Source organism: Hevea brasiliensis, chromosome 2, assembly GCF_030052815.1.
Source record: "Hevea brasiliensis isolate MT/VB/25A 57/8 chromosome 2, ASM3005281v1, whole genome shotgun sequence".
NCBI lineage: Eukaryota > Viridiplantae > Streptophyta > Magnoliopsida > Malpighiales > Euphorbiaceae > Hevea > Hevea brasiliensis.
The window spans coordinates 4,086,216-4,109,839 of NC_079494.1; the positions used below are offsets into that span (position 1 = coordinate 4,086,216).

At 32.5% G+C, this 23,624-nt stretch overlaps 2 protein-coding genes and 1 long non-coding RNA gene across 3 annotated transcripts; 2 read left to right on the forward strand and 1 right to left on the reverse strand.

Moving 5' to 3' along the window:
• Nucleotides 1–6,628: 6,628 nt before the first annotated feature.
• LOC110640043 (uncharacterized) lies at nucleotides 6,629–14,374 on the reverse strand. Its single transcript, XR_002492007.2, has 4 exons — nucleotides 14,158–14,374; nucleotides 13,993–14,049; nucleotides 8,031–8,183; nucleotides 6,629–7,455 (listed from the first exon to the last, which is right to left on the reverse strand). It is a non-coding gene; the product is annotated as an uncharacterized LOC110640043 (long non-coding RNA).
• LOC110640035 (uncharacterized) lies at nucleotides 8,060–13,138 on the forward strand. Its single transcript, XM_058132746.1, has 5 exons — nucleotides 8,060–8,189; nucleotides 9,331–9,392; nucleotides 9,467–11,857; nucleotides 12,011–12,104; nucleotides 12,339–13,138. The coding sequence occupies exons 1-5, from the start codon at nucleotides 8,081–8,083 to the stop codon at nucleotides 12,941–12,943; spliced, it is 3,261 nt and encodes a 1,086-aa protein (XP_057988729.1). The 5' UTR covers nucleotides 8,060–8,080; the 3' UTR covers nucleotides 12,944–13,138.
• A 3,959-nt stretch (nucleotides 14,375–18,333) lies between the features above and the next one.
• Nucleotides 18,334–20,906, forward strand: LOC110640039 (glucan endo-1,3-beta-glucosidase 7). Its single transcript, XM_058132748.1, has 5 exons — nucleotides 18,334–18,745; nucleotides 19,068–19,732; nucleotides 19,878–20,201; nucleotides 20,315–20,603; nucleotides 20,697–20,906. Exons 1-5 carry the CDS (start codon nucleotides 18,682–18,684, stop codon nucleotides 20,732–20,734), a joined length of 1,380 nt encoding a protein of 459 aa, XP_057988731.1. The 5' UTR covers nucleotides 18,334–18,681; the 3' UTR covers nucleotides 20,735–20,906.
• The last annotated feature ends 2,718 nt before the right edge of the window (nucleotides 20,907–23,624 follow it).

Consider the following 23,624-nt stretch of genomic DNA (forward strand, 5'->3'; position numbering starts at 1 on the left):
TTTGATGTGATCTTAGAGATGGATTGGTTGTCAACTTATTATGCCATCCTAGATTGCATAAATAAAAAAGTGTATTTTCATATACCTAGAATAGAAGAGTCTAGTTTCGATGGTGACAGAAGCGTGGGACCGTACAATCTAGTGTCGGCTATTAGCACCGGGAAGATGTTGAGGTGCAGATGTCAGGGATATTTAGCACTAGTAAGGGACACATATGCTAAAGGAATAAATATGAAAGATGTTCCTTTAGTCAGAGAATTCATGGATATATTTTCAGAGGATCTTCCAAGGTTGCCTCCAGAGAGGGAAATAGAATTCTATATAGACATTATGCTAGGTACCAACCCCATCTCTCTGCCACCTTACAGGATGGCACTAGTAGAGTTGAAGGAACTAAAGGAGCAACTACAAGAACATCTGGATAAGGGTTTAATCCGTTCAAGTACATCACTTTGGGGTGTTCTTATTCTATTTGTGAGGAAAAATGATGGATCTTTGAGATTGTGCATAGACTACAGGCAATTAAACAAGGTGACAATTAAGAACAAGTATCCACTTCTTCGAATTGATGACTTGTTTGACCAACTACAAGGAGCGAGTTACTTTTCCAAAATAGACCTATGGTCGAGTTATCACCAGTTGAGAATTCAAAGTGAGGATGTGCCAAAGACAGTGTTCAGGACTAGGTATGGTCATTATGAGTTTCTGGTGATGTCTTTTGGACTCACTAATGCACCAACGGTCTTTATGGACTTAATGAAAAGGGTGTTTAGACCATTCCTAGATCGTTTTGTCATTGTATTTATAGATGATATTTTGGTATATTCCTACACCGAAGAAGAGCATGTTTGGCATTTGAGGATGGTGTTACTGACATTAGGGAGCACCAGTTATATGCCAAATTTTCAAAATATGAGTTTTGGCTGGAAAATATCTCATTCTTGGGACACGTGATTTCTAGTAAAGGTATTCAAGTGGATCCCAAGAAAATTGAGGCAGTAACTGACTGGCTTAGGCCTACAATAGTTACTGAAGTGCAGAATTTTCTAGGCCTGGCAGGTTATTACCGATGCTTTGTACAGAATTTCTCCAAACTAACAGCTTCCCTAACCAAGTTAACTCGAAAGAATGTTCCATTCTTCTGGTCAGAAGAGTGTGAGGAAAACTTCCAGAAGCTTAAGAAATATTTAACTAGAGCCCCTGTGTTGACATTGGCTGTAAGTGAAGAAGGATACACAGTGTACTGTGATGCTTCCAAAGTTGGGTTGGGGTGTGTTTTAATGCAGCACGGAAAGGTAGTGGCCTATGCTTTCAGAAAGCTAAAGAGGCACGAGCAGAACAACCCCACTTATGATCCAGAGATGGCGGCTGTAGTGTTTGCATTAAAGATTTAGAGGCACTATCTCTATGGTGAAGTATGTGCAATATACATTAACTACCAAAGCCTAAAATACATTTTTTCAGCAGAGGGACTTAAATATGAGGCAGAGGAAATGGATAAAGCTTCTAAAGGATTATAACTACACTTTTCAATACCATTCTGGAAAGGAGAATGTAGTGGTAGATACCTTGAGTAGAAAATGTTCTGCCAGTTTGGCACACATATCAACTGAAAGGAGGCCATTGATCCAGCAGTTACATGAATTGATGGATCAAGGACTGGTCTTAAATATAGCAGATGCAGGTGCACTCTTAGCACATTTTAGAGTGAGGCCAGACTTGCGGGACAAAATTAGAGTTCCTCAACATAGAGACCCGCAATTAATGAGAATTGTACAAAGGATACAGCAGGGAAAAGATTGTGAATTCTGGTTTGGTGCAGATGGTGCTCTTATGTAAGACTCCAGGGTATGTGTGCCAGATGTGGACAACCTTAGAGCTGAGCTCATGCAAGAAGCGCACTATACACGTTATAATGTCTACCTAGGTTCCACCAAGATGTACCATGATGTGAAGAATAGGTACTGGTGGAATGACATAAAGAGAGACATAGCAGATTTTGTGTCCAAGTGCTTGGCTTTTCAGAAGGTGAAGTTTGAACACCAAAGTCTATCAGAAAAGTTACAAGAGATTCCCATTTTGGGGTGGAAGTGGGAAATGATTACTATAGATTTCGTGACTGAGTTGCCTCGTACCACACATGGATATGACTCCATATGGGTGACAGTGGATTGTTTGACCAAGTCAGCTCATTTCTTACATGTACGGACCACCTACTTTGTTGCCTAATATGCTAGGCTCTATATTTGTGAAATAGTCAGATTACATGGAGTTTTTGCTTCTATAATATCTGACAGGGGACCCCAATTCACTTCTCAATTTTAGAGAAAGTTGCAGGAGGTACTTGGCACGTAGTTAAACTTTAGTACAACCTTCCACCCTCAAATAGATGGACAGTTTGAAAGGACAATTCAGACGCTGGAAGATATGCTTCGTATGTGTGTCCTGGATTTTGGGAGACAATGGGATGATCAGCTGCCCTTAGTAGATTTTGCCTATAATAACAGCTATCACTCCAGCATTGGGATGGCACCCTATGAGGCATTATATGATAAGAAATGTAGATTCCCCCTGTGTTGGACAGAAGTGGGAGAAGCAAAAGTACATGATATAGACCTGGTGCAATACATCTCTGAGATGATTCCTAGGATCAGAGAACATTTGAAAACTGCCTTCAGCAGACAGAAGAGCTATGTAGATCTTAGACGGAAGGATGTAGAGTTTGCAGTAGGCGATTATATATTCCTGAAGGTCTCTTTGATGAAGGGAGTTATGAGATTCGAGAAGAAGGGCAAACTTGCACCCTGATTCATAGGGCATTTTGAGATTACTAATAGAGTTGGAGCAATGGCCTATCGGTTGGAGTTATCACCAAGCCTTTCTCATGTCCACTCAATGTTTCACATTTCCATGCTTAGGAAGTACATACTTAATCCTTCCCATGTGCTGCAACCTGATAGTACGGAGTTGAATGAAGACTTAACTTTCGAGGAACAACCAGCAGCCATAGTGGACTATCAGATGACGCAGTTAAGGTCAAAGCAGATCTCTATGGTCAAGGTTTTGTGGAGGAGCCAGTCATTGGAAGAATGCACATGGGAGTCAGAGGGGACATGCGCAGCAAGCACCCATACTTGTTCAATATATAATCCTGTAATTTTTATTCTACTTTGTGTAAAATTTAAGGATGGATTTTTTGTAAGGGAAAAAGAATGTAACACCCCAAAATTTTAATACAATTATTTTATATGTAAATTATAATATTTTATGGTATTAAATATTATGAAAATTTATTTGAAATTTTCTAGATTTTTAAAGTCGGGTTTGATTTTTTTAAGATAATAAATTTTACCTATTTAAAAAAATTAATTTAAAGACCACGTGGCAAATTAAAAATCATATTTGGACTCCACAAATTTTTTTAAGTTTTCTAAAATTTTTTCAGAATTTTTGGTCACAGGGCAAGTAAAATTCAATTTTTGGTATTTTAGATCGAACTGACCAAATTGAATCGAGCTGAATCAGACTGATCGAATTGAACCGACCCAACCCCTTTTTCTTTCTTCTTCCCTGTGCACCCTACACCCTTTCTCTCCTTCATGTTTTCTCTCTCCTCTCTCCTCTTCTCGTCGGCCAACCGCCACCCCACCCTTCCCCACTCAGGTAGCTTTCCCGCTGCCTCTCCAGTGGCCGGAAAAACGCACTAGAAACTCTCTCTTCGTGCAGTGCGACCGTTCCTGGTGTGATTTTAGCAAATCCGGCCACTGATTGGACTAAGTTTAGTCCCAACTCTCATCTACACCTCGAGAGCCCTCCATAGCCATCAAAATCACAAATTTTCATCGAGCGGATTATCTAATTTTTGCTCAAGAAATTTTAGTCTATTTCGATTTTTAGGCTAAATTTCTCTTAAATTGAGAACCCCACGAAAATTCTGAGAGTACCGGTGTGCTCCACATGATGAGAGAAACTTTCAAAATTTTATGACACCAAAAATTTAATGGGTCCATGGACTTCGCAATGTTTTTCTAAGTTTCAAATAAGCTTATTTAATTTTGTAACAATTTTATTCTAACCCCTTTTTTCTCATCAATTCTCTATTATTATTCTCTACTTTTTTCCCCTTTTCATTCTATTTCATAATTAAAGTAGATAATGTTATTTATAGAATTTTTATTAACTTTGATTAAATATAGATGCATGAAAAATTTGGTGAAATTTTTTATTAACTTTTAACAACTTATGTTTTATTTTGTTAATTATAAATTATGAACTTAAAACATCTTTACTTTATAATTTGAATGGTAAAGTAATAAAATTTTAAAGGTAAATTGTTATTTAGTTCTTATATTTTAACGAAATTAATTACTTAGTCCATATATTTTGAAAAATATACTATTTAGTACCTGTATTTTGCTTCCGTTAAACTATTTAGTCACTCCATCAATTTTTCTATTATTCAATATTGATCAAATTACTATTTAGTCTCTATATTTTGAAAAAATATATTAGTTATTTCTTATAATTTGACTTTGTTAACTATTTAGTCTCATAATTATTTTTTATACCTAAACTACCTTATTCTTCTCCCATTTTTTTCTTTCTTATCTTCCCTTATTTTTCTCTCTCCATTTTGTTCTCCTTTACACCAGCACCTTTCTTCCCCTCATTCTCTCTTTATTTTGATCTGTTCATCAAAGCAATATAAGTTTTTTACACAAAAAAATTAATCAATTTCCTTAAATTTTTAAGTAGTCAAGGAATTTTTTTTTTCAGTAGAGAAAATATAAAAATGATGTCCAATAAATTAGATATTAAAAAAATATAAATTCATATTTAATCTTCACATAGTAAAATTTCTATTTTTATCCAATAATATATTTTTCAAAATACTATATTTTTTAAAATACATAGACCAACTAATTAATTTCATTAAAATAAAGAGACTAAATAATACGATGAAAGTAAAATACAGAAACTAAATAGTATATTTTTCCAAAGAAAGGAACTAAGTACTTAGTTTCATTAAAAGACATGGACTAAATATAAATTTTTTTCAAATTTTAAGTTAATAAAATTAAAAAAAAATTAATATCATAAATAGAAATAAAATTATTAACATGTATTTTATGAGAAGAGATTTTTAAAATTTAGAAACTATTGTTTCAATTTCAATTAAAAGTGATCTCCATTTTTTTTAAAATAAAATTATAAGTTCTTTACACTCTTAATATCAATTTTTAGTTCACCAGTAGCAAGAGTTAATCGATTTCATTATTTTTGGACGTTACATTCCATTTTCTTACTTTTAAAACAACCTTTGCTTCATTCCATCCAAAGTCCAAAACACACAATTGTAAACGCACCAAACCATCCCACCATTACAAATCACTATCCTCAAAATTATACACCTAAACACCTTTTTCTCAATGTCTCGTGACCCCACCCCCTCACTTGTTATGGTACACTCACCCACCCTCCCTCTCACTCAATCTCGTGTCACGCAAGCCCCTCTAGCTAACAATCCCCATCTAACAGCAGCAATGAGAGCTTCAAGACCATAAGACAACCAACAACGCCCCCATTGACATCCTTCGCTTCTTGGATTCTTCATGGAGATATTGATCTCTTTCTCTTCCTGTTTGGCCAACAAACGTTCCTCAAGGTGACAAGAAACGACATCAGCTTGCTTCTCAAATTCCTCCTCTCCTATGCCAATTCTGTTGTTCCTTTTGAGATTCTTCCCAATGCTTCTTAGATTGTGGATTGAGCTCTTTTTTTTTATTATTTTTAATTCATGGATTTGATTTGTGATTCACCATTCATATTATAATTTAATTACTGAAAATTCATACTAGCATTGCCACATCAGCTTTTTGCTGCGGATTTTAAATTTTTTTTTATCAATATTAAAAATAATAATAAAATATTATAACTCATAGAGATCTAATATTTTAAAATTATTAAAAATTAAAAAGTGAATTAATTTCTTTTATTAAAAAAAGAGTTTAATGATTAAATTTAAGAGAGTCAATTGATAAAGTATATATTTATTTAAGTAATTTTGGAAAAATCAATTGACACTCATGCATCGGCCAATCGTTGGAGTCTCTAATGGTAAGAAATTTTCGAAAGTGATAATAGTGACTTCATTGTTAATCTGATGAGAGGGGGATAAATTTTGGCATCTGTAATTGAATTTATCTAATTATAATATTACAGTCCCTCAATTTAAAAATATAATATAAAACCCTATCAACTTTCAAATTTTGCACAGTGAAATCCCTCTAACATCCAATTATTAATTTTTCATTTAGACGCTAACCTGGACAGTTCTAGCATGGAGCTTAATCAATATTTCTCTTTTTTTCCTTAAGTTATATGTAAATTGAATAATTTTTCTCTCTATAGATAGAATAATTTTTCACATATAGAGAGAATAATTTTACATTTTGCATAAAAGAGGAGAGAGAAATGTTGACTATGAGCCATGCGAAAGCTGTTCACGTTAATTTCTAACTGAAAAATCAATAATTGAAAATTAGAGAGATTTTACTGTGTTAAATTTGAAAGTTTAAAAAGTTTTATGTTACATTTTAAAGTGAAAGGACTGTAGTATTACAATTATATAAGTTCAGAGACAGTTATTGAAATTTATCCATTGGGAGGGTTTTGTAATATAAATTAAAATTGAAATAGCACCGTTATAATGCTAAAGTTGATTTGAAAAAACTAAACCTTATACAATTATGCATACTAAGTCGTTACTTAATTTTCTCTTGGTTCATATGTAAATATATGACATCCATTTGAAATTATTTTTGGAGTTGCCATTAATAAAAATAATATTTCAAAAATATTTGTTAGAAATCTTTAAATTTTTACTACATTTAATATATTTTGATTTCTTTTTCATACTTAAACTCAAATTTGAGTAGTTAAGTCACTATTTATTTATGGGAGAGCTTAACTCGAATGAATTAGTTTCTCATCAATCATAAAATAGGATAAGGATATTCTGGATATTTAAAAAAAATAATTTTAATATATTTTAATTATAAAATTAAAATTTCAAAATAACTAAATATATATTTTTTAAAATGATCTTTTCAGAAATATTTAAAAATAATTTTTCAAAAAATAATTTCAAAACAATTTTTTAACCTCTCAACCATTGTAGGTGTAGCTTTATGGATTGCTACGACTGTCCAACTGTTCTATCAATTCAGGTGGAATAACGGAACGGGATGGAATTACCACTTACGGTTTTGTCTTCTGAGTTGTGACGCTTCTTTTTCTTTTGATTATGATCACTCGAAAACCCTTCTCCACCCACTCCAGATGCTTATCCTCCAGACTCCATAGCGTAGCATCCATGGCTCCACCGACACGCACAGAATTTGCACATCGAAAAGCAATTTTGCAGAGACGGAGAATTTTCACTTTGCATGATTCCTGACAAGCAAAATATTTTAAGTCACTCAAACCCCGCCCAAAAGCTTGTAGTTTTAAGATGCCATTGCCAACTACATAGAATCTATACGTTATGTGTTCTGGCCATGCTCCCAATCCTCTTTATATATCTGCTCTCTTTTACTTCAACCCAAAGCATGTCCATGAATATACAACTATAATCACCCTACCTCATCATTAATTATGTGGAAAATAAAAATGAACATTATTTTTCCACCAAGAAGAATAACATAAGAGTAATAAATAAAAAGGTAGGAAAGATGTTAGCAACGAAGGCTTAGCATAGAAGCCCATTGAAAGTTGGAACTTCTGTCATTACTTGGATTGGAATCAAAGTCAGGATAGTCTACATGGAGAGAGAGGGAGAGAGAGAGAGGTAACGTCCATGTTAACCTCTCTAGGGCGAAAATTCAAAATTTCATTCTATTTCTTTGGACTGGACTTCCCACCTTACCCAACTCTGAAAGAACCCTCCCAACCAGAAAAGAAAAATGAGGGAAAAATATCATCTTATCTCTGACAAAAACATCCAAAACACAATGTGAGAGACATTATACCATTTTTTTGGTTGAAGTGCTTTGGAACTTGGATCCACCTGAGAAGAAACATGGTGAAAAGATCAGATTTTGCACAGAAACTGTTGGATGATCTCCGTGTGCGGAAGGAACGAATGTCTGCATCCCAGAGCTCAAAAAGTTCAAAGCCAATAACTGCAGGTAAGCATTCCAATGAAATTTCAAATAAGAAGCAAATTCATGGAATTGAGAAATTTCTTAACTAGAAAATTTATGACTTGTACTATTCAATCACACAATTGTGTTCACGTAAGTCATTATGGAAAATGATACACAGAAGCAAAAAACATTAAATCCTCTAGAATACATGCCTATGTTCAGTGTCGTCTTTAACTTTAACATCAAAAACATGAACAGTGTTCTTTCCCCAGGAGCCATAAGTTGGTAGGTGTCTAGGCCTCTATGGTTAACTTTCATTTCTGGAAATGTTGATTCTTATTCGACTACTTCAAGCAATTCCAAAAATCAGCAGGCATCAACTGCATTTTATGGCAAGTTGGGAAGGGATCATCCAAAAGAACTATAAAATCAGAGAAATTTGTTCTTTCAAGGATCCTTTTCCCCCCCTCTAATAGTGCATCACCGAGATATATTTTATGGCCATAAACATTTAGAACTTCATTTTAACACAACCATGATGACAGAAGAATGACATGGTTTTCACGTTCACATTTAAAAAAAGAATGACAATACCAGTGAGCAAACAAACTAATCTCTTATAATAATTGTCTACTTCTGATGCAGGCAGGTTCCCAACAAAAATATGCAAAAGTTTCATGTGATCTATCTAATAACACTGTGTTATTTAGAAGCTAGGAAAGAGATAAAAGGTTGATGAGAAAAAGAGGAAAATGAAACAAAGTTAGAGAGTGCTTCTTCTACTATCACATTGTCCATATCCAAAGAGTACAGAGAACACCAAGCCAAAAAAAAAAATAAAAATTGTTCATCCCCAATTACACAAAACTACTTTCCATGTTAACTTTAGGTACCACTTTGTAAATCACATATTAGAAGAAAACTAAAAAAATAAATAAATAAATAAAGAGGAGAATACTTCATCTAAGACGGAAGTGAGAATTTAAACCAAATTAGAAATTACAATATGTGGCTGTTTAAATGCAGGCATGCCTTTTAAATAATGTAAGTAAAATAATTGTCAGAAGAAGATTATCTCAAACTAGAGAGGGGCTTTTACAAACAAAAGCCTTGAATACTGAAACAGAAACTGAACTGTTGTGTAGAAGTATCATTATTTTCTAAATATTGTGTGCCTGTACAGATGCATATTCTTATTCGAAGCAAGCATATAGTGGATCCAGAGAAATGAAAACGCATCGAACTGTAAGTCATTGTTGCTAATCTGGTTAAAGCAGAACGCACGTACTCCAATTACTTAAATTGCTTCATTTCTGCAGGCTGGCTTAAAAAATGGAAGTACATGCCATAAGTCTACGGGAGGCAATGGCTTAAAAAATGGAAGTACATGCCATAAGTCTACGGGAGGCAATAGATCACTATCCATCGGAGAAGCTTCAAATGAGATTGTTCCTTTTGGGACAGGTAGAAGCTCAAAACAAATTGGAGATCTGTCTTTGGCACTAGCTTTTGCCCTTGAGAATGGAGGAAAACTCAGAAGAAAGGATTCATCAGGCAATAGTTCAGTACTGGATTTCCTGAATCAGATTGGCAGAAGACCAGTGGATATGGCCAAGATGGAAAGAAGCAGCATTGATAGGAACAGCAGCTCAGCAACTAGCCGCTTCCCTACTCTTTCTCATCTCCATATCAAAGAAATATCTAAGGGGGCACAAAAATTAAATCAGATCCTGAGCGCTTGTTCTAATGGTCTTAACTTTGATAGATATTCAATAGAAATTGGAAGGGAGCTATTGAAGGGGGCCATGGATTTAGAAGAATCCCTTCGGATGCTAGTAAACCTGCAAGAAGCTTCAGAGTACATGATCAGCCCACAAAGCAAAACTCGGATCACATTGCTTGATGATGATGAAGATGATGACAACATTGTCAAAAAAGATGAGAATAAGCAACTTGCTAAGCCAATGTTCTCCTTTGACAAGCCTTCAAAAAATTCTCATTACATCCAGGAAGCTGCTAGGACTGATCTAAAGCAAAGGCTGATGGCCTTGAATTACAAATCGGAAACTATGAACTTTGGTCACAATGAACACATTTTAAGCAGCTCAAATTCCACTTCTCAGAGGCGACCAGCTAGCTATAGCCCCAATGTGAAAACTTTTGCAGCATTCTCAGAGCATAAGAATCACTCAAGTCCATCAAAATTGAAAGCAGAAAATGGGAGAATTCCAAATGTAATTGCCAAATTAATGGGGCTGGAAGAACTTCCAGAAAATGATAATTCAAAATATATCACAGTGAAAAAGTCCAGTTCCAAGGAAAAAACAGAACAGACAGTTGCAAAGAAAACTGCAGATGGAAGCCTTACACATGAACGGAAGACGACAGATGCTGGGAATTTGGTGTCTCCAATCAGAAAACATAAACAGATACAAACTAACCAAATTCAATTGGCTCAGGACACGACACATATCTTGCAAGCAGAAAGGAATCTAGCAAGTCAACATACTAGCATTGAAGGGACTATTCATGCTGGAAAATCAGTGCAGAAGGATGTGGAAGGGATAAAACCAATGAGAAGCTCAAACAAGGCTGACATGAAAATAGGTAAGCATCAGAGAAACATTGACCAATCAAGCCAAAGCATAGGAAGTCGAAAGGATATTCAGGAGAAAGAGCAACCACAGGATAATCCAAAGCTGAGGGAACAGAAAGGCAATAGAAAAGGTGAAAATAAGGATTTAATCCTAAAGCATCAGCTACAGCAGATGACATATCAGAGAACAAATGGATCTGAAGCTCCGATCACACTGCAAGGACAAGCAGAAAGCAATTTGTCCATCCTTAAAACAAAAAGGAGAGATATGCATAAGCTGCTATCCGACAATCAACCCAATTCTCCCAATGATCTTGCATTCCAACAGACTCAAATGCTCCAAAATTTCGAGTTACAAGGTGGAAAGCATCATGCAGGAGAAAATGGGCAGCAGAGTGTTAAAGAGAAGATACAAGTGAGAAGGCAAATAGGAAGTGAATCCAGGAGCTTGCCAAAAAAACATTCACATACAAGCCAAGCAACAACTGATAATGGAAGCTCCACAGAATCAACTGGTACAGTGCAATCCGTGGGATTTCCAAATAAGAAGCACCATGGAGATCTTGCCCAAGAGAAAATTTCTTCTAATTTCAGTGTTAATGTACAAGATTCAATGAATAAGAACTCAAATCAAAATTCCTCTCCAAGAAATCTGAACACTGAAGTAATAAAAGAAAAAAATAGAACCAGCATTCCACCAGAGATGGAAGAGAAATCTGCTCATCTACCAGCTGTCCAGAAGGTGAAAGTTACAAAAGTGCAAAAAGCTGTGGTTCCTCAAAAGACTGACGAACTAGTGACAAGAAGAAGTGGAAATCCTCACAATTTGGCAAGGCCACCAAAACATCAGACTTCCATATTGCAAGAAGCAAAGCAGAAAAGGCATAACAAATTTGTTCAATCCAAGGAAGAAGAGCAAGTAAGATCCAGCAGGACCAGGGAAGCAGAAACATGCATTCTTAAACCCAACAAATCAGTATCAAGCACACAACAACCAAACATGCCGGAAGGACTACAAAGTCAAGCTAAACAACCTTCCAACTTGTGCAGTCCTCCTCCAGCTGATGAATGTCAAAGCCTAAAAGGACCAGAAATCCTAGCTCCAAATGAAAAAGTAAGCTTGTTTGTTACGGCAGTTTAAAATCTGTTATTTCACATAAATTAAACACTATTTAAGTAACTTATACAAAGTCCAAGCTACTTGGATAACAAATCTCTTTACCTCCAAAGTATTGAGCTAATGAAGGCTCTTTTTGGTGTTGCACAGTCATCATCGGTGATAAAAGATCAAAAAGGTCATGAACCTGAGTTTGACATAGACAAATGCAGATCTCACAGCACTGTATCAGATCCACTTAATCGTAAGTATAACAGCACATGGTTTTATTTCACTTCTCAATGTATTGGTTTTCATGCCTACAGAACTGCTGAGTGAGAAAAGAGTTGGCTATCGAGTTCACATGCTCCAATTCATTTACCATATCTATTTTTCCCATATATAATTGACAATTTATTTGGGCTGATACCAACTTGTATCAGTAAGTCTTCCAAAATGAAGGCTTCTAATGTCAAAGTTCATTACTGGATTTTTGCAGGAACTCATGAAGGCAGGATAGATGTAACTTACCCCTCACAACTGGAGAATCAAAAAGTGTCTGAATTGGAAATGCTAGAGCCATTATCGGAAAGTGAAGATCACCTCAAGCAGATCCTGATAAAAAGTCAATTATTTCTTAACACAGCAGAGGCACTTTTCAAACTCAACATTCCTCTTGACATTCTCCAAGCCTGTGGTCATGCTTGTCATGATGAAGAGAGCAAGCTCATATTAGACTGTGGCTATGAAGTAATGAAAAGAAAAGGCAAAAGGCAAGAGCTCAGTGTCCATCCTTTCATGAAGACTTCTATCACTTCTCCGAAGGTAAGATCCTTGGATGACTTGATTAAGCAGTTGCATAAAGATTTCCAGAAGTTAAAATATAAAACGGAATGTGTTGTTGAAGACTACCTCCCAAAAATGCTTGAGATTGATGTCTACAACAGGGATCTAGATGTGAATTGTATGTGGGACTTTGGTTGGCACGAGATGATGTTCACATTTCTGGAAAAAGATGATGTTATAAGGGATGTGGAGAGGCATGTGCTCAATGCACTCCTTGATGAGGTTACCAGAGATCTGCTAGTATTTTCATTATATTGAAGAATAATAACTAGTAATATATATAAAGAAAGTTGGCTTTCCAATGTATATATAAACAAGAATTTTGTGTGGCTTATTTGGCGTTCATCCAAGGCAACTTGAATTGTACTTCTTATTTTTTGCTCAATTGTAATGCTTACCATAGATTTTCTGCTTGTGTATAAGTGAAGTTCAATCATATGATTGTCCAAACTAGTTATTCATCTATTTTTCCACCCAATTTTAAAAGCATCTATGGAAGCAAACAACATCACTCCATATATATGGAAATGAGGTTACGTTTAGTAGGGCGTAATCAAAGTTGTAATGTAATCGTGATTACATTACATATTTAATTACGTTGTTTGGTAATATAAAAAAATTTAACATAATAGAATGACAATTACATAATGTAATCAATTATATTTAAAGTAACGTAATGATTATTACATACAAAAATAGATATAATCATAATTACTTATTTTAATTTTTTTTTTATTTATTATCAATATTACCACCACTAATAATATCCAGCAACCATTGCTATTACCACTATTACCTCTATCCTGTTACCACCACCACCACCACTTGATCACCGCTATCACTGTCACCTGGCCACTGACAGTACTATTACCTCACCTTGCTGCTGCCGCCGCCACCACCACCACCGTCTAACTACCACTGTCACCACCACAACTTAGCTACTAACTATTGCAACCAAAATCACTTATTATTAATACTATAAATAAATTAAATATTAAAATAAAAATTATCATCACATTATACTATTTATATTTTTATTTTGCACCTAAACATAGAAATGTAATAATAATTCCATTACATCACAACTTTGATTGCATTTAAATGCGCTCTGCCAAACATAACCTGAGATCAATTTGATTGACAGGTAGGCTTCAATGAAATAGACTCATTTCAATACTAATCAGAAGTTCAATAATTCACAGAAATCCATGTACGGCATAGAGAGTAAAATACCTTTATCTTGTGAAGAGCATATTTAAAAGCAAAATCAAAACAATGATCAGCACCTTTTGTTCAGAGAAGCATACCTGCTAATCATCAGTGTTTTAGAGCACCTCTTCAGTAATCACCTGATGCTTGTTTCGCTGCCAGGAAATTGCCAAAAAGAAAATTATCAAACGAAAAAACTATCGTGCTTTACATTGTTTCAGAATCTATAATCAAACGTATCACTCCATTGATCCAATCCGAACCTTGCATTATCATGTTAAGCTCGAAATTTTGAAAAGGAAGTAGTTACAAGCCTGAAATTCAGAATTTTCATTCTCCCTCCTTTTCACAGAAGTTTTTCTCGCCAACCAAACGGGAGGAAGCTTCCTTGAGCCTATTTCGAAGGACTTCGGTCTGGCCCACAGTTAGAACACCCCAAGGCCTCATTACTTGCACTATGTTTGGATGGGGAAAGAAAACAAGGATGAAAAATACAGATTAAAAAAAAATCATTTTTTCTTATTTAAGATTAAATATTATTTTTCTTTGTCAAATTTTTGATATTCCTTTATTGTCCGGTACATGAGTTGCACGTGGGAATCATTTTTTTTTTAAATTGTGTATAAATAATAATAATAATAATAATAAAATATATAAATTATATACTTTCAAATATATTTACATTAAAATAAAATGACTTTATTTAATATATGTTACATTCTGCCAAATCATATATAAGTGTCAAATAAAATATAAATATAAGTTAAAAAATAAAAATTTTAATTATATTATTTCAAGCAATTATTAGTATAATATAAATTGGTTTCAAACGCAAAACTGATAAAACTCTTTTATAGTAATATATAAAATATTAAAATATTTAGATAATAATATGTGATTATAGTTTCTGTCCATTTACTTGTTAATGCATGACTGACAAGGGTAATTTTTATAGTACATCTCTTAATTTTTTTTTTTATATTTTACTTTTATCATTAATCTTAATTTATTACTAAAAAATTATAACAGTTTAGTTAAAAAAATAATAAATAACTTTTTTACCTTATTCCTTACTGCACTATCATTTTAATCATCATCTGGACTTATTACAAAAATATAACATCATCACAACTATTTATTTCATGTAAAGAAAAAAGATTTACCTATCATTAAAAAGCGTTGAAATTATATTTATAGAATAAATTTTTTACCCCATTTCCTCCCACACTCAAAAAATACTGGTCATTTCAATTTTATTTGGACCTATCACAAAAATATCAATATCATCACAATAATTTATTCATATAAAAAAAAAAAAGATTTACAATTACTGAAAAGTGTTGAAATCGCATTTATAAAATAACATTTTATCCTATTTCTTCTCACACTAATCATTTCAACTATAATTTGGACCTATCACAAAAATATCAATGCTATCACAATAATTTATTCATACAAAGAAAGAAGATTTACTATTACTGAAAGTGTTAAAATTATATTTATAAAATAATATTTTTACCTCATTTCTTCTCATGCTAATCATTTCAACTATAATTTGAACTTATCGTAAAAATATCAATGCCATTATAGTGATCTATTTCATGTAAAAAATATTGAAACTGTATTTATAGACATCGTACTATAATTTAGATTGATTTTTTAACTAGAAATATGTTATTATAAGTTAGAGATATTTTTTTTAAAATAAAATTAAAATTTAAAGTAAGACAAAATTAGACTATAAAAATTACTCTGATGCCTTCCACACCGTCCATCAAATTTCTATGAGAACATCCTCTACGGGCACATTCCTACTTTGTTTTATCTTATGCTTTTACGATAGCTTTGATTTCAAATTTATATTTAATAAATTTTTATACTATATTGGCACCTTTGAAATAATTTTTAATTTAATTACATTCTAATATTTTTTCAAATACAATATTAATTCTTCAAATGTTGGCCTCTAAAAAAAAAAATTATGGCTTCACCCCTGATTACTAAGTTTTTCCCTTAAAAAAATTTATGCCTGCTATATTTGACCAAAACCAAAATTAAATCAAGACCTAATTTGGTTTCAGTCCCTTAAATTATTGAAGTGAAACAATTGATTCCGATCCAAAATCGACCTACCATTTCTATTGTTTTATTAAGGGTCCTTAGTTCAATTGTTTGGATACAGCTAAGTTAATTACCGATACGACTAGTAACTAATTTGAGTTTATTTTTTTATTTAGACTATATTGCTCTTTTAAAATTTATTAATTATAAAATTTTTACGTCTTTAAATTAGTTTTTATATTAATAAAATATTTATAATTATAAAATAATAAATAAATAAATATAAAAATATTATAAATAATAATAAATAATTATATTTTTAAAAATTATATTTTCAAATCTGTATATGTTATATAATAATTTAATAATTATATGTTTATTTTAATAATAAAATAAATAATTATTTTATATATAACAGCAATCACTAAATATGATTTTATCAAGCATTTACGATATATCTACTACAATCAACTATCAAGTAAAAATAAAAAAATAAAAAAAACTATAACCCATCAATAACGGCTGTCAATTATCTAATAGCTAAATTAATTAGGTTTTAAAATAATAATAGATAAATTTATTAATTATTTATAATTATTTTTTTATTATAAATAATAAAAATAACATTAATTGTTATAATCAAATGATAAATTAAATCTACACAAATATTTCTCATTTTTAGAGAAAATTAGAGCATTAGTATTGCTTCGTTGGTTAGCAGATTAGACACATGGATAACTTTAACTTCAAAAGCTCTCCTTTTCTTTTTTTCTTTATAAAAAAAAAGAAAGATAATAATAACAATAATAAAAAGAGATGAATTCTCAAAAAGTGAGATGGAATCGCAGAGATCTTTTTTTCCTTAATTAGTAATTTTGAGTTTAGATCTTAAGTATAAAACATTTTAAAAATTTTGAAAGGAGTATTTTGTCCCATTTGTGAGTTTATTTGGTACGAATTCGGATTAATCGAGCCAATGAATATCGAATATTGAATGGTTTTTAAAAAGGGAAAAAAAAAAATGAGAGACGAGCTAATCTCCCACGAGTAGATCAAATGTTAAGGAAACAAGTGGAAAGCTTAAATGAGATGGTTTTATTATATATTCAAAGATTTACTTGTGAACCAATCATACCCACATTCCTAAAGTAAGTTCAGCTTTGTGCTGTTTCCCGCAATTATCAATGCCTTGCATGGATTGAATATGCTTTTCTTTCTTCAAAGCAATCTTGTTACTTTCCTTCATAAAAAAAAATAATAATAAAAGAAAGAAAGAAAGAAAAAAGAGCCCCTTTGTGCATTGGCCAATGTCATTTCTTAGCAGAGAAGAAAATGTTCATGTAGCTCTTCCACTGGGGTTATGTCATCTGATTGGCTGCAATAGATGCTGAATGCTTTTCCCTCCCAATCTCGACTTATTATTATAATTAATTTAAAACTTTATATTATTTTACTATTTTAATTTTTATATTAAAATATATTAAATTTAAATTAATTTCAATACTAATTGATACGTTTATTTTTTTAACATTAATTCTGATAGCAACATCAAATATACCCTAAATATAATCTAACTCTATAATAGGAAATTATAAATCTTAATTATAACTTTACAAGGACAATAAATAATTATTGTCTGATGAATCAATCTTTGTAAACAATTACTATAAATAATTATCAATAATATATATATATATATATATATATATATATATATATATATATATATATATATATATATATATATATGAAACCTATTAATCACTAATTATTAAAACCTTTTTCAATTATCTAACAATTAAATTTTTGATTTGACTAATAAAAAAATTTCATAAAAATTATTCGATAATAATTTTTAAAATAGTATTTAGTATTTTATTTATAGTAAAAATAATGTATTTTTTGTTTATATTATTTAATGACATAATATTTATAATAATATTTAAAAATTAAGAAAATGACTCATAAAAAATTATTATTATTAATTTTTAAAAATTGAAAGAGTATTTTGATTAGAATTAATAAAATGATATTATTATTTTTATATTTTATAATTAATTTAATAATTATTTTTATAAATACTTTTATTTTAAATTATTATATAAAAAATTAATTACTAATATTTAACAGTTAATAATTATTAAAATAACTATAGTTACTAAAATAGGAATAGAGTCTATAATTTATTTGAAGATTAAATAATATATTTTTTAAATTTTAAAAAATAATTAATTTTATTAAATTATATAAATTAAATAGTAATTTTTTTTAATAATTAATAAAATTCGATTATCAATGTGACCTTCAACGGTCATCTCATGCGTGATCTGTTGCATGAATTATATGTTTAGTATTTTGGGAAGGAGAAAGAGCGATCCACTCTTCAATTCTCGATGGGTATCTTTGCTTGCCAGAGATGTCGCTCTTCATTTCTCTAGCTTGCTTGGGGTGCGAGTGACAGTATTAGAAACTTCTTCGCCATTGTACTACCTGAGATTGTTAGTATATATATGTAGTTTAAACAAGCAAACGATTGTTCGTAGCTCCGTACATGCAAGTGCTTGAGTTTCTAGATTCTAATTTTGTAATATTATCTTTTGAAAAAGTAATTGCCCACCGAAAGTTTTCTTTACGATTTTGCCCCTCTAGGACCTTCGCATCTTGCATTATTTATTGCCCCATTTCACCTTCAATGAGCACTAGAAAACAGAGATAGCTTCCCAATCATGGCAGTGCGTCCTTATACTTTTGCTTTGATCCTTCTTTCTCTCTTACAGGCTAACATCGCAAGTAAGTGTGTGCTTTCCTCTTAAATTAATTAATTTCTGGGATTTATTCTTCAGACAAATTAATTATTTGGTATTGTTTTTCTGTCATATCTTGAAGAAGTTATCCTTTACTGTTAATCTTGGTGATGAAATGACAAGTGACATTGTAATTTTCAATTCCCAGCCAAGACTTTCCCATCAGTCTCTTTGTTTAATTTTCTTGAAGACTAATTTTTTAAAACGTAACGGCTAGCATGGATTTTAATCTCTGTTGAACCAAAAGATGAACATCGAACACTGAACAGATACAAGTATTTAATAATCCGATTTATACATCCTTGCAGACTCGCAATCATTCATCGGTGTAAACTATGGCCAAGTCGCGGATAACCTCCCGCCGCCGTCAGCCACAGCAAAGCTTCTTCAGTCGACTTCAATCCAAAAGGTCAGATTATACGGGTCAGACCCGGCTTTAATCAAAGCCTTAGCCAATACTGGAATAGGAATCGTTATCGGCGCCTCGAATGGTGATATTCCCTCACTAGCCTCAGATCCTAACTTCGCCAAGAACTGGGTCAACACCAACGTGGTTCCATTTTATCCAGCTAGCAAAATCATCCTCATCACCGTCGGCAATGAGGTGTTGACCTCTGGCGACCAGAATCTTATGACGAAGCTTTTGCCGGCAATGCAAAATGTCCAAAATGCTCTGAACGCAGCGTCTCCTGGGGGTGAGATTAAGGTCTCTACAGTTCATTCTATGGCGATATTGAAGCAATCAGAGCCACCGTCGACCGGAAGCTTCGATCCCAGTTACGGGGATTTGATGAAGGGTTTATTGGGGTTTAACAATGCCACGGGCTCGCCTTTCGCGATCAATCCGTACCCGTACTTTGCTTACAGGAGCGATCCAAGGCCCGAGACTCTTGCCTTTTGTCTTTTCCAACCGAATGCAGGACGTTTTGATGCAAACACAAAGATCAAGTACATGAACATGTTCGATGCTCAGGTGAGTTTGCGTAAAGCGAATTGGCCAACTAGAAATGGTCGGTCCTGTCTCCATGTGAGGCTCACACGCCACACTTTTTGTGATTTTACTGAAGCACCATTCATTTACTGCTTAGGCCTCTCACAATTTGCATAATTACTCTCAGGTTGATGCTGTTCATTCTGCGTTGTCCTCTCTGGGCTTTAAGAATGTGGAAATTGTGGTAGCTGAGACTGGATGGCCTTACAAGGGAGACAGCAATGAAGTAGGGCCAAGTATTGAGAATGCTAAGGCTTACAATGGTAATTTGATTGCACACCTTCGATCAGTGGTGGGCACCCCATTGATGCCAGGTAAATCAGTAGATACATATCTCTTTGCTCTGTATGATGAAGACTTGAAACCTGGACCTGGCTCTGAGCGATCATTTGGCCTTTTCAAGCCTGATCTCACCATGACTTATGATGTTGGCCTCTCCAAGAGTAGCCAGGTGAGGACCAATTTCTCGTTTCAGCGAGGTTTCAAAAATTTTGCTCCGTAGGATTTCACTTTGTTGTTGTTATATACGTTAAGCTTTATTAACGCAAGTTATTACACTTGAAGACTCCATCTACGCCAAAAACTCCGGTGACTCCATCACCAGTGCCAAACAAAGCAACATGGTGTGTGCCAAAGGCTGGTGTTTCTGACGCCCAATTGCAGGCAAATCTGGATTATGCTTGTGGACGAGGGATTGACTGTAGTCCAATTCAACCAGGTGGAGCTTGCTTTGAACCAAATACAGTATCATCGCATGCTGCTTATGCCATGAATCTCCTCTATCAAAATTCCGACAGAAATCCATGGAACTGTGATTTCTCACAAACGGCCACTCTTTCGTCTAAAAATCCCAGTAAGTTCCTTCAAAGCATGCTAATTTTCTAAACGATTCTTTAGATGAATGTTAATGTCGTAATGTTCATTCTTGATCTCTTCTATCTTGTAGGCTATAATGCTTGCAAGTATCCTAGTGAAAGCGCCTGAAAACTTGAGAGAAAACCCACTATATCTTTTACAAGTACATTGGTTGTGTGTGTAAAAATGTATGGAGGATAATTCCTTGTCATTATGTGGTGCTTGTGAAGACATTGTAATATATTCGTTATCAATGTATATTGGAATTGAGACAAGGTTAGTGGAGAAGTTTTTGTGGCTTTATTGATGGATTCCAATGAGGATGTACCTGAAAATTAATCTCCTCAGGCACAAGAATACTTCCCTGAAATTCTGAAATTGAAAATAGGACAGGGATTGAACCTACCTCCAATTTAAATGACCAACACATATATCATATCTCATCTATGATTGAGACCTTTTGTGATTTTCAAATCACACCTCTTCCAACAGCCGATTTAAGGAAAATCCCAATCAATATCTTCCTAAGGCAAAGCTTCTTCATATCATATCTCTGTAATTGGGTAGCCATTTGAATATATGATACAGATCAACAATTTGCCGAGGAGATTGAACATGATTATCAACAATTTGTGGGGCAAACTTGTCATCGTTGGCAGGAAAAACATGGAGAATCATGTATAATCGCTACAATTATTATCACAGATATTGCCTAGAAAATCATCAGGATGAACAGTCGATATTATCACCAATGAAATATCAATTACGTGTTCTGCCTCATATTTCACCAATTAGGTGAATTGGAATGGAGGAATAATATATTATGAATTTTAATTTTTAATATATTAATATTTTGCAGATTTTGTTAAAAATATTTAAATTTCATATTTAAATTCAAATCTATAAATCATGGAAAAAAAAATAAAAGACTCCATTTGTTTCACGAAAAATAACTTGTTTATAAAAAATATTTTTCGTTGTTTGGTTTCAATATTAAATTAATGATATGTATTTATTTCATATATGTATAAATGTGTTTACAATTTAATAAAATTATCAAAATTTAAAAAATGAAAAATGACTTTATCTTTTAAAAAATAAAAATAATTTTTCTTAAAAATGACTTAGTTTTTTTTTTTACTAAGAAAATATTTTTTGTCAATTAATTTTCTAAGTGCCTTAAATATTAAAAAATATGAAAAATATTTTTTAAGAAAATATTTTTTATGAAACAAATAGAGCTTAAAATTAGATCGAATTTAAGCGAGCAAAGCAACCTGATTTGTTTTGTAGGCCCAACTCTGAAGGGCCCATAACTACAGGCTACACCCGGATAAACTATGTCGTTTCATCAAATTAAATTGCCACCTAGTTCCATTTGCCCCTCTAATACAAGTATTTTATATTATCATTTAGGTATAATTTTTGTACATAATTTACTCTTATTTATAGTTATTATTGTAGCATATATTTAGTTAATTTTGCCTCTTTACACTTTTTAGTTTAATTTTTAGAATTTATTTATTTTGTAAGTTAAATTTGTAGAATTTTGATGATATTTTGATTATAGTAGCCATTTGGAGGAAATTAGAGTTGAATTGCAAAATTTTAAAAAGAAAATTTTGAAGTTGAGTTTTAAAGAAACAGAAGTTGCACAACCTATGACACAGCTTGTGTCACAGGTAGTGTTATTGTCAGATATTAAGTTTTTTTTTCAGGCAGAAAGTTACACAACTTGCAGCACAATCAATTCAGCTTGTGACGTTTTAATGAAAACTGCTGACGTGACACTTTTGCTCCTCTGATTTAATACATTATTTTCTCTAGAATTTTCTGTTCTTTAACCCATTTTAGGGCAGACCTCTGAACCATAGATAAACACATTTTTCTTTTTCTTTTCACAAGGAGAAAAGAAAGGAGATTTTGCAAGAGAGAGAAGAGGAAAGAGGAGCACGTGAGATTGAGGCTTGCTACAGAAAAAGGGACGCCATCTGCAACATTCCAGCAGCAGTTTCTTCACCATTTTTACTGGGTTTTTCTGTCTCTTAGCTTAGATTTTCATTTCTTTTTCATTTCTATTGAGTAGATCTTTGAGATTCTAGAGATAGGTCTATAAATATTGTTTTGTATTGTGGTTTTTGAACTGATTTAGTCATTTAAATTAGATTTGCTATATTTTGATTTATTGCTTATGAGCTTGTTGCCTTGCTTGATGAAAGGGTCCTCATTAAGTTAAGTTTTAATCATTAACAGATAGACTGAAAAGTAAATAGTTTGGATAAATAATATTGCAATAAACTTAGTTTTCTTGGCGTTAGAGATAAGCTAAGAAGATTAAGGGGACTTTTAAAATCAATTAGAGCTTTAATTGGGTTTTTATCAGATTTGAAATACCGTGAAAACATAGTTTTATTTGAAATGCTTGAGAAAGGTTTCAAAGAACTAAGAATTGATTTCCCTAAAAATTGCAATTCTTATGTGTTTGACTAAATTGGGGATAAACCATGTGCAAACAATATTGAAAACCCTATCTCTAGAATCATTTTAATTTTTATTGAAGTTAGATTTAATTCCTTCAAATTTCATAATTAGTGATTTTAATTTGAATTTTAGTCATCTAGTTTAATTAATTGTTTAATTTGGCTCAAATTCCTCAAATACCAATTTTAATTTTAAATTTCATTACCAATATCTTTAAATTTTAGCATTCTAATTAGTTTATTCTTTTATTTTCAATTTAAGCACAATTTCCTGTGGGAACGATATTTTTAAAACTATACTATTGTGATCCGTAAACTTGCCAAAGCTATTTCACAGCAACACAAGTTTTTAGCGCTGTTGCCGGAGAATTGTTTATTTTTAAGTTGGATATTAAGTGTTTTAAGCTGATTAGAATTTTTATTTTCTTTTATTTTCACTGCTATTCCTTGTGTTTTTTAGGTACTTTTCTTATTTATGAGACGATTGAAAAGCACAAGTGATACTCAATTGTTGTTCAACCCTGAAATTGAAAAATTCT

Excerpts from the sequence above, each read along its gene's own strand:
- LOC110640035 (XM_058132746.1), top strand. The coding sequence starts at position 8,081 with ATGGTGAAAAGATCAGATTTTGCACAGAAACTGTTGGATGATCTCCGT. Across the intron at positions 8,190-9,330 it reads TTCAAAGCCAATAACTGCAG|ATGCATATTCTTATTCGAAG; the intron begins GTAAGCATTCCA and ends GTGCCTGTACAG. Across the intron at positions 11,858-12,010 it reads TCCTAGCTCCAAATGAAAAA|TCATCATCGGTGATAAAAGA; the intron begins GTAAGCTTGTTT and ends GGTGTTGCACAG.
- LOC110640039 (XM_058132748.1), top strand. The coding sequence starts at position 18,682 with ATGGCAGTGCGTCCTTATACTTTTGCTTTGATCCTTCTTTCTCTCTTA. Across the intron at positions 20,202-20,314 it reads GCCTCTCCAAGAGTAGCCAG|ACTCCATCTACGCCAAAAAC; the intron begins GTGAGGACCAAT and ends TTACACTTGAAG. Across the intron at positions 20,604-20,696 it reads TCTTTCGTCTAAAAATCCCA|GCTATAATGCTTGCAAGTAT; the intron begins GTAAGTTCCTTC and ends TCTATCTTGTAG.